Raw genomic sequence first — 10535 nt, forward strand, 5'->3', positions numbered from 1 at the left:
TACCACAAAGGCCATCTGAGATTGTCACATGTGTTGCCCCAGGCCCAGGCATAGATGGCTTGGATGAGGTGAAGTCCATGTTGGTGGATGTTATCAGGAAGACAAGAGAAGAGGTTGGAAGAGTAATCCACCAAAATGGTAAGCTTACTCAGTCAGCAAGGACAGGATGTCTCTGCTTTCAGCTGTATCCCCCATATCTTGCACATAGTACACACTCAATGAATACTTGCTTGCATTGATGAGTAATTAGAGTGCCTGCTAGAGGATCGAGAGATGCAGGGTAGTGTGACCGAATGGCTGGCACACCATGGCTTAGCGGGGGAGTCCCAGCTTAAGTCACTATTCCCTGGGGTTTCGGAGAGAGCTGTCTTTGGCAGTTGGGGCTGTTACAGGGGACTTGAATCCTAGAGAAAACATATGAGGAATAGCTACAGACCCATAGCTCTGTGAAGACCCAGCTAGGGCCAGTTCCTCAAAGCAGAGATAATCTGGGCTCCTCGCCTAGGAGAGTCAGGCGTGCACTTTCAAGGGCTGGCTGACCCTCTTGACTCAAATGTGTTGCTGCTGCTTCTGGGCTAATGGGCTCAGCGGGTACTTCCTCATCGGCCCTGAAGTAGGGTTGTCTGAATGTCTTCAGGGCCTGAGGCTACAGTGCTCCTCCTCCTCCGCCCTTCAGCATCTCAGGAGCTGAAATGGAAACAGCGTCCTCAGGTCACGGTGGCCCTGACTCTCAGAAGAGCGGGAGCCTGTGTACTCAGCCTTAGTCACTCTCTGGTCCACAGCTACGGGGCATCTGTTCCTGCCCGAAAGGACTGGGAGAGGCTGTGGGACCCATACCCCATAGAATACTTAGCCCAGTGCCCCGCACAGAGTAGAAAATGTTATTGCCCTTATCTTTCTTTCAAAGCCATCACTCAATAAACACAGTCAAAGACTGGGAGGCTGGGGACTGGATATACAAAGAGAGGCACAGGGTAATGCCTACAATAATATCTCTAGAAAGTCCATAAAGCAAATAGAGCCAGAGGGCAGAGTAATCAACACCTGCAGGGAGGCGGTGGGGGGGCGACTTACTGGGAAAGGTAACACGTGCCGCTTGTTGTCTGCACCAGCCTTGCACAGTCCCCTGTGCTCTGCATAGACAAGCCTCTTCTTCACTCCTTAGAAGACTCGACCTCCATCATCCACCCGGATACCCGATCAGTTCAAATACCACCTGTCCTTTAAGGTTATTCTCTGTCTTTTCATCCTGGGACAGACTTCCTTGAGGGCCATGGCCACCATGCCTTGATTTTAGCAACCTCTTCCTGTCTATACCCTTGTCTATACCACCTAAATGATGTATTATGTGGCTACTTGGGTGCTTTCTATTTGTTAGTCCCTCCAACTAAGTCTGTAAGCTCTTTAGTAAGGACCTCATCTTGAATTCTCCATTCCATGCTCCCACTAATCCTACTCTGGCACAGCAGGGCATTCTGCATATAGTAGATGCTCAATAAAATTCTTACTGAGAGACTGAATGAGCAAATAAGTGAAGGAATAAGGAAAGTAGGAAAGAAGAGAGGAAGAGGGGGAGGGAAGAAGGACCGAAGAAAGGAAAAAGAAGGAAGGGAGGGAGGGTGGGAGGAAAGAAGGAAGGTCATTCTGGTTTTTGCAAAGACTAACTAGAACTTAAATGGCTGACAAAGTTGGTGCTCCTTCTTTGCCCACATTTCTTACTCTTCTACCATAAAGACTTATCTTTTCAAAATTTTTACTCCTTGAGCAAATCATGACTTGAGCTTACATAAGTAAAAATTTCAAACTATACAAAATAGTGAAAGTATTATAAGTGTTTACTGAACATTTACTATGTCCTCACAGTAGTCCCTGCTCTTGAGAGGCTTACCATTTAGTTGAGGGGTAAAGGTAAATGCCAGAGAAGGCAATGGCAGCCCACTCCAGTGCTCTTGCCTGGAAAATCCCATGGACGGAGGAGCCTGGTGGGCTGCAGTCTATGGGGTCACTAGGAGTCAGACACGACTGAGTGACTTCACTTTCACTTTTCACTTTCATGCATCAGAGAAGGAAATGGCAACCCACTCCACTGTTCTTGCCTGCAGAATCCCAGGGACGGGGGAGCCTGGTGGGCTGCCGTCTATGGGGTCGCACAGAGTCGGACATGACTGAAGTGACTTAGCAGCAGCAGCAGCAGCAAAAGTAAATGCATATGAATTCTTCAGCCAGTGACCTACTGGTTGGCACTTCAGATCTAGAGATACACATCTGGAATCCCAACATGACCTGGGTCAACTACTAGAAAAACTACATACAAAAAAGATATCTTGTCAATATATATATTTACCACCACCCTGTGTTTCCTCAGCTATAAAACAGGGACACACATCTCACAGAACATTACAAGAATTAATATACCTAAAATTCTTGGCAGAGTACCTGGGCATGGTTAGTGCTCAATAAATATTACCCATATTATTACTGCTAAAGATATAAAATTTTTATTGAACATCTGTCATGGGTCAATTACTAAGAACTTCAGGTGTTGGATTATCTCAGCTTTTTCTTGATTGTTGGTTTCTCCTTTCATACTGTACCATTTTCACAAGCAAATAAACATGCTCAAGTGTCTCCCATCTTTAAGACTTTGTGTGATGTGACCCCAGCCTACCTCTCTTAATTCAGATCATGATGCTCTTCCCATTGGGGATAGAGGCAAAAGTTTGGCCAGTGTATTCAAGATGAGGTCTCTAAAGAGCTTGTGGTCCAATTGGCTCACAAGTCTAATTTAAAGAAAGCAAAGAAAGCATGCCAACACAGAGCTGTGCCAAATAGCGGCTGTTTAGATGCAAACTCAAATAAACACAAGTAGAAAGAGGTGGAGGGGCTTAGGGAAACCTTGCAGGAGAGCAGGAATGGAAAGGACCACACCTGTATTGTTCTCTGCACACTCAGCATGTAACACAGTGCCTGGCATACAATAGGAGTCAGTAAATATTTGTGGGACAAATGAATGGCACATGCATTAATGAATAAATGGTGTGATTTTCTGCCCTATTGGAGCTCACACCCTGGTTGGGGAGGCTAACAAGTAAACAAATATCTGTATGAAACATGATGGCCGGGGTAGGTACATTCAAGATAATTTAAGGGTATACAGGCAAGAATTATCAATTCTGCCTGGGAAGAGGTTAGGGAAGACTTCGGACAAGGGACTTCACTGGGAGTTGAAGGATAATTAGGGAGGGCAGATGAGAGGGGACAGTCATGCCGGGTTGAAGTCATTGCAGTGCTGATGAATGAAGAGGGGTTCACTGCTGGCGGAGAGTCATTAAAGTAGCAGATAAGACAGTGTGTGATCAAGTGTCATGACCACTAGGGCTCTGGGATGTGAGAAGGTGGAAGTGGTTGGTTGGCACATAGTAGACTGTCAGTGGATATTGGGGAAAGGAAAGCAGGCTGGATTATTAAGGGCAATTTGGGGCAGATTCGAGCCATTACCGAGCCTTGAAATGTAAAACTACAGTCTAAATGGAAGGCATTATGTTAATAAAGGTCATAATTAATATTAATGAGAAGACGGTCACTGATGATGACGTTGGTCCCTCCAGGGGGAGCAAAAGCCGAGAGATGAGAAGGTGTGTCTAGCACTCTAGCAGGCTACTCTGTCTAACTCTGCCACGTAGAAGGGAGGGCGGGAGGGCAGGGGAAGGACCTCACCATGACTCATGCGGCTGCTGGGGAGGAGGCTGCCAGCTCTCCGCCTGCTCTAGCTGCTGCTTTCCCTGCCCTTGGGAGAGGTCTGGCCTTGGGAAATGGCCCTCATCCCTGCAAGTCTATAGTTGCTCCCAGGAATGCTGATCCCCTGGAAAGGTTGCTTTGTCTGAGGTCTGCAAAAGCAAAAGTCTGAGTAGCAAATATTTGCTCCTCCTTCCTTCTTCCCTGCCCAGATCCTGCAGGGGCAAAAGCACTAGAACTGGGAGATGGTGGTCTGCAGGGCTGAGGATCTCAAACTGAATGTACACCTCGAAAATGTTTGTCCAAGTGGAACCAGTGACTGAGAACGCTGGGCAGTCTTTTTCGAGGGCAGGAAGCCAGAACAGGGCAGTCTCAGAGGAATGTGGAACAGACGGTGTGGTCTTCCTGTGCTTCCCAGAAGGATAGGATGTGTGGATGATCTCAGGGCCTCCCTGTTTTTGAAATAAATCCACTTTCCCCACCGTACATGGGCTTCCTGCCTGCATATTTCACTTGAGAGGTAGTCTTAAGTGTGATGGTGGAGGTCCAAAGTATTATTAGTTAATAGTAATTGTGAACATTTACTGCTGATCCAGCTATTGTTCTAAGGCCTTTGTATTAATTAACTCATTTAATCTCAGTGCAGGAGATATGGGTTTGATTCCTGAGTTGGGAAGATCCCCTGGAGAAGGAAATGGCAAACCGCTCCAGTACTCTTGCCTGGGAAATCACATGGACAGAGGAGCCTGATGGGCTACAGTCCATGGGGTCGCAAAAGAGTAGGACAGGAGTCAGCAGCTAAACAACAACAGGAAACACAGAGGCTGAACAGGTAGTGAGCAGTCTGCTAATCACAGGGAACATTTGGACCAGTTGCTCCAGCATTGACCACGCAGTCCATGGGGTGGCAAATTCAGACCGACCTAGGCGCTAACAAAAAACAAATCTCTCAATAACGTGAAAGGGACACCTGTCGTTCCCATTCTACACACACGGGGACTGAGACTCAGGGAGGTGAAGCAATTGCCCAAGGTCACACAAGGCAAGAAGCTGCGGAGCCAAGACTGGAACCAGGCAGTGTTGCTCCTGGAATCACTGTGGCTCCTCAGTTCTAGAGGCGGCCTCAGGGAAGGGAAGGGAGGACTCCCAGGACCCAGCCAACCAGTAAAGAACAGGGCCAGGAGCTAATGGCCAGTGTTATTCACTGCCAGGTTCTTAGAGCCCCTGATCCAGGTGGGAGGAGGAGTCCAGCTCCGTTGTATGAGTGGAGGACTGGGCAAGAACTTCACACTTTTAAACCCTTGTCTTCTCATCTGAACAATGGAGAGTGACTGCTGATCTGCAGGACTGTTGGGAGGAGTAAGGGAAGCAGCCCATGCAAGTGCCTGATGCATCACAGTAGGTGCTCAGTAAACGAGCCCGTCTCCCTCTTCTCACCTGGGTCAGGTTTGCCTCAACCTAGGTTCAGTCACCTTTCCCACAAATCTGTAGTGAGGGCCTCCCAGGTGCCAGATTTTCTGCTATGCCCTGGGAGAGACACCAGTGAAGGAAGAGGCTGGACCTATGTGAAGTGGAGAGGGGGAATGACCCAGAGCAACCAGAAAGAAACAAAATGAATTTTTAAGTAACCCGCAACAACGCAATACCTGATAAACAAATGTTCTCCTCAAAAGCAGTAACCTCAGGAAGGTGTATGGTTGTTGCAGAGACACTGAGGCTCTGCCAAACACTGACATCAGCCACTGACCCTCCTCCCAGGCATCCCCCTGGTGAATTCCCCTGTCGGGAAGACTGCCTTTTAGGAAAACGAAGACTTGGAGCAGGAAACAATCTGCCAAAGTCATATGCAGGGCAAGAGCAGAACCAGAAAACAGCTTTTGATTTCTGAACTGGAGGTCTTCCCAATTCTTCTCTAAATTAGGTGTCACAGCTTTGGCTCAGAATGGCTTTGGACTTTTTTTTTTTTTTTTAATAACTCGACCCATGTCAGTAGGACCAGAAACTGGGAATGTCCAGAGGAATCTGTCTGTGGATCTGCCTGGCGGTGCCGGGATAGGAATGAAGCTGAGTGCAGCGAGGTTATCACCGAGGGCTGGGTGCCAGGGATCTGGATTTAAGTGAACTTTATACAGAGTACAATGGCCTGCCATTCTTTGGGTGGAAGAAAAGAGTTGAGAGCAGTCTATTGTTTTCTTTCGGCCACCTGGCAGGCAGCAGGCAGGATCTCAGTTCTCAGATCAGAGATTGAAACCACGCCCCCTGCAGTGGAAGCGCCTAGTCCTAACGACTGGGCTCCCAGGAAAGTCTCGCTAGTAGACGCTTGTAGTGGGCGCTTTCGGCTTTTCAGAGTCATTCAAAGAGCTGGTGGGCTGGTTTTCCGGCACCTCTTTGGCAGCTTGGAGTCCTCCGGTTAGGTGTGCGAAGACCCTGAAGTGAGATTTATTCCATTCTGAAGACGAAACTCCGAAGAGCTTTCAGAAAGTTCTGTCCTGGGCTTAAGGGACTGAGGTTCTCCTTGACTAGGGGAGTTTAAGTCTAGTCCTGCTTGCAGGCAGGGGGTGGATTAGGTGATCCCCGAAGGACCTTGCTGGCATCGGGATTCCGGGCGCCTTCGTGGCCCTGTGGACGTGCCTGTGTGCGCCCGTAAGTGTGTGGCGGGTGGGAGGCGCGTGAGTGCGGCCGCCGGTGGGTGTGCCTGAGGAGCTGGGCCCGGGCTGCGCCCGCGGCGCCCACTTGTGGCTCCCAGGCGCCGCCAGGAGGAACCGCGCCTTTGCCGCCTCTGCCGGGGACGCCGCCCGATAGGAGGAGGACAGAAGGCTGATGACATGAGGGCGCCGTCTCCCAAGTGATGGCAGCGCGCGCTGCTTCCTCGCCGCCTCCGCCGCTCAGCCCCGGACTCCTTACGTCAGGGTAGCTGGGTCCCCCCTCCGCGCGGCAGCCAGCGAGCAGCGGGAGAGCAGAGCAGAGCGCGCCGCGGAGCCCGAGCGCCCTCCCTGCGCGCTGAGCCCTGCGGAGTCCAGCCGAGTCGGGCAGGAGGCAGCGCGGCCGAGCCCTCGCGGGACGCCGCCTTCCCACCCGGTGCTCCCCGGCCGCAGCCGCCGGGAGCCGCGGGGCGCCGGGCTCGTCCTGTGCGCCCCCCCGCCATGCGCGCTGGGCTCCGCGGCTCTCCTGAGCAGTCCCAGCGCGGTGGGCACCGGCGCCTGGGCCGCGGTGCCTCTCGCTGAAGTAGTTGCGCGCCCAGAGGAGGGGGTCGCCACGTCGGGGGCGCGACCGGGACCCGCGGAGTCCGCCCCCGAGCGCGGGGAGCGGGGCCGCCTGCGCCGCGCGACCATTACCTCCCCGGGCGGCAAGGAGGAGCTGGTGGCGGCTGCCTCCCGGCTGTGGCAGCGGCGGCGCCGCGCCTGCCTGGCGGCCGTCGGCGTGCTCCTGGCCATGGCGCTGGGGCTGCTTATCGCCGTGCCGTTGCTGCTGCAGGCGGCGCCCCCCGGCGCGGCGCACTACGAGATGATGGGCACCTGCCGCATGATCTGCGACCCCTACACCGCCGCCCCGGGAGGGGGGCCCGCGGGAGCCAAGGCTCCGCCGCCGGGACCCAGCACGGCCGCGCTGGAAGTCATGCAGGACTTGAGCGTCAACCCTCCGCCCCCTTTCATCCAGGGACCCAAGGGCGACCCGGGGCGACCTGGCAAGCCGGGACCGCGGGGACCCCCGGGAGAGCCGGGCCCACCTGGACCCCGGGGTCCCCCGGGGGAGAAGGGCGACTCGGGGCGGCCCGGGCTGCCTGGCCTGCAGCTGACGGCGGGCGCGGCCGGAGGTGTCGGGGTGGTGGGTGGCGGAACCGGGGGCGGCGGTGACTCTGAGGGCGAAGTGACTGGCGCGCTGAGCGCCGCCTTCAGCGGTCCCAAGATCGCCTTCTATGTGGGTCTTAAGAGCCCCCACGAAGGCTACGAGGTGCTCAAATTCGACGACGTGGTCACCAATCTCGGCAATCACTACGACCCTGCTACGGGCAAGTTCAGCTGCCAGGTGCGTGGCATCTACTTCTTCACCTACCACATCCTCATGCGCGGCGGCGACGGCACCAGCATGTGGGCGGACCTCTGCAAGAACGGGCAGGTCAGTGACACCCCCGCTTCCCCTCCACCCGCGCAAGTCCCCGCGGACCCTCGTTCCCACCCAGCGCCCCAAACCTCCTGGGAACCCAGCCTCTTTCTCCCCATTGGGAGGGAGCGCACCGCAGCATCTCGTCTCCCAGTGCGTCCTGGTCGCACTTTACCGGGTAGCTCCGGAGGTTGGGTTCCCCACTACCCAAATTGCGCTCCCCTGCTATTTACATAGCCGCCTGAAGCCCCGTGGGGTTCTTGGAGACCTCATTCTGTGCGCCCCTTTCCCCCCTCTGCCCTCCCGTCTCCCTTCTTCTTGGCCCTGGCCCCTGGTTCCCGCTCTTCCCCACTGGGTCAGCGTCCCCGAAGCCCTCTGCCTCCCTTCTTCCCGGATTTGGCGACTGCGGAGACTGGGGTGCCGGGAAGGGGTTGGCTAAGGTGGAGAGAGAGCGTGGAGCCTGGGTGGGAGCGTGGACCCTGGAGCGGCAGGCGGAAGGCCGGCCATGGGGTACGCCACGTGGGGGGTCGGGCAAGGGCCACGGCCGAAGTATCCGGGCCCACCAGCTCTGACGGCTCGCCCCCAGGTGCGGGCCAGCGCCATCGCGCAGGATGCCGACCAGAACTACGACTACGCCAGTAACAGCGTGGTGCTACACCTTGATTCGGGGGACGAGGTGTATGTGAAGCTGGACGGCGGAAAGGCGCACGGAGGCAATAACAACAAGTACAGTACCTTCTCGGGCTTTCTTTTGTACCCGGATTAGAGGGGCAGGGAGCGCGAGGTGGGGTGGCTTCAGGCCGCCCCATGCCCGTGGGGGCGCTCTGTTCCCTGGCGAGGACCGCTCTCGCTTCGTGACACTTCCTGACATCGTTGGAAAAGACACACCCCCGCTGTCCTTCCTGCCCCGCTTCCGACCTCCGTGTGTCTGTGACTCGCCACGCTCCTGGCTGTGCTCCTGGTCCCTGGCCCCAACCCGGGGCGGGAGAGCGGGACGCCCAGGTGGAGAAATGAGCGTGAAACTGAAACCCCAGCCAGGGAGGCGGCAGCGCAGACTTTGCAGAGCTGATTGGACTGGACAGGCCCCGGCGGGATGCCTGAGCGCTTCCAGTCCCCCTCCTCCTCCGAGAGCCCTGAGACTGAGGGCTCCCAGCTCTGGCCACCGAGGTAGGCCAAAGCGAGCAGGAGCTCCCTGGGGTGTCCTTCTTTGTGACCTGAAATACTTGTGCAAATGTCCCTGTCCATCAGCTGAAATCCCACCCTCAGCAGAATCCCAGCAATCAGAAAACCCATCTCTACACCGCACTCCCGCCTCAGACCTACCGCGATGCATTAAATTATGTTTCTAGACTATGGACTCTTGATGTCTCTGTCAGCCTGGTCCTGGGACCGGGCCTCCGGATGTTCACCTTGACATAAAGACCGGAACTGGGCCCTGAATAGCTCCATCTCTACCCTGGTTGCCAACCACTGCCTTGTCTGTGCTGCCTGGGTGGGTGAAAAGATGTGGGGAGATGGGAGGGTAGCCTCTCACCCTTTAGGGTGAGTCTCCGCTGGGCTGGGCTGCAGCCTTGAATTTAGGGGACCAGAGGAGGGCGGGAGGAAGAATTAGAGGGTGACAGGAGATGGAGTTTGGATTTTCAGGATCCTAGCCTTGTGGGAGGAAGTCAGAGGCCAGGAGTTTCTGGAGAAGGAAAGGGAAGAGGAGGCATTTCTGCAAAATAAGAGGGATGAAGGAGATATTTGCCATCAGATGATCTCTGAGATCTCCTAAAAGGCAGTAGAGAAATCCCTGAGGAAACACACCCACTCGGGCATGTAATGCACTCAGCACATGTCTATCAGCTTACACTAGCTGGGTCCATAATCTCCAAGTCAATTGCCTGGTACACTGAGGCAATTGTATGGACCATCCAACTCCCTAAATTCACCCAGAGCTGTGTGATAAATGAGATAGACTCTCCCCTTAGTGGTGGGACACCCCCCTTTGGGGGTCTTCCTGTGTGTGTGGTGGTGTGGGGCACCTGCTCTGAACCTGACTGCATTTGTTTGGTCCTTCCCTTCCCTTCACTGTCACACACACACACACATACACACACACACAAGTTAAGAAAACACTCCACATTGTGTTTTTGTTTTTTCACTTTTTTGTTCCGTTTTTCGATTATTGAGTTCCAATAAACAGTATGTTATCTACAAAATAACTAGTTAGCAACCTGTTAGTATTTACGGAGCTTATTTTGACCAGTTATTTGCAGAGAAATGTGAATATGTACACAGAGGAAACCCTGGAGCATGCTACCTATGTCGAACTGGATATGCATACACACACCCCATGTGGATATAATAAGTTGTCATCGCTAATCCATGTTACACAGGTGCACACACACATGTATTCATAGACTCATGTCCGTGTGGTGTGTGACATATTCGTGGCTATATGTCTGCTCCCAAATCGCAATGTGCTCAACTTTAGTTCCTGGAAGACGCTGAAATTTGTGATTCTGATTTAAAAGACAATTATACCCCCTGCCTTGAGTCTTGTCTCTGTCGCTATTCCTTTTTATGCTCTTATTTTATTTGAATAATGTTTTATTGTCATTCACTTGAATATTAGCAATGACTGCATCTGCTTCAAGTCTAGGCATAAAGTGCTCAAAGATATCGAGCAGGAAAACAATATCCATATGTAAACCATC

General features: G+C 53.5%; 1 protein-coding gene across 1 annotated transcript; it reads left to right on the forward strand.

Moving 5' to 3' along the window:
* Nucleotides 1-7044: 7044 nt before the first annotated feature.
* On the forward strand, nucleotides 7045-9387 carry C1QL2 (complement C1q like 2). Its single transcript, XM_043487945.1, has 2 exons — nucleotides 7045-7851; nucleotides 8423-9387. The coding sequence occupies exons 1-2, from the start codon at nucleotides 7168-7170 to the stop codon at nucleotides 8600-8602; spliced, it is 864 nt and encodes a 287-aa protein (XP_043343880.1). The 5' UTR covers nucleotides 7045-7167; the 3' UTR covers nucleotides 8603-9387.
* The last annotated feature ends 1148 nt before the right edge of the window (nucleotides 9388-10535 follow it).

The sequence above is a fragment of the Cervus canadensis genome, chromosome 15 (genome assembly GCF_019320065.1).
Source record: "Cervus canadensis isolate Bull #8, Minnesota chromosome 15, ASM1932006v1, whole genome shotgun sequence".
In the NCBI taxonomy this organism is placed as follows: domain Eukaryota; kingdom Metazoa; phylum Chordata; class Mammalia; order Artiodactyla; family Cervidae; genus Cervus; species Cervus canadensis.

Excerpts from the sequence above, each read along its gene's own strand:
- C1QL2 (XM_043487945.1), top strand. The coding sequence starts at position 7,168 with ATGGCGCTGGGGCTGCTTATCGCCGTGCCGTTGCTGCTGCAGGCGGCG. Across the intron at positions 7,852-8,422 it reads ACCTCTGCAAGAACGGGCAG|GTGCGGGCCAGCGCCATCGC; the intron begins GTCAGTGACACC and ends GCTCGCCCCCAG.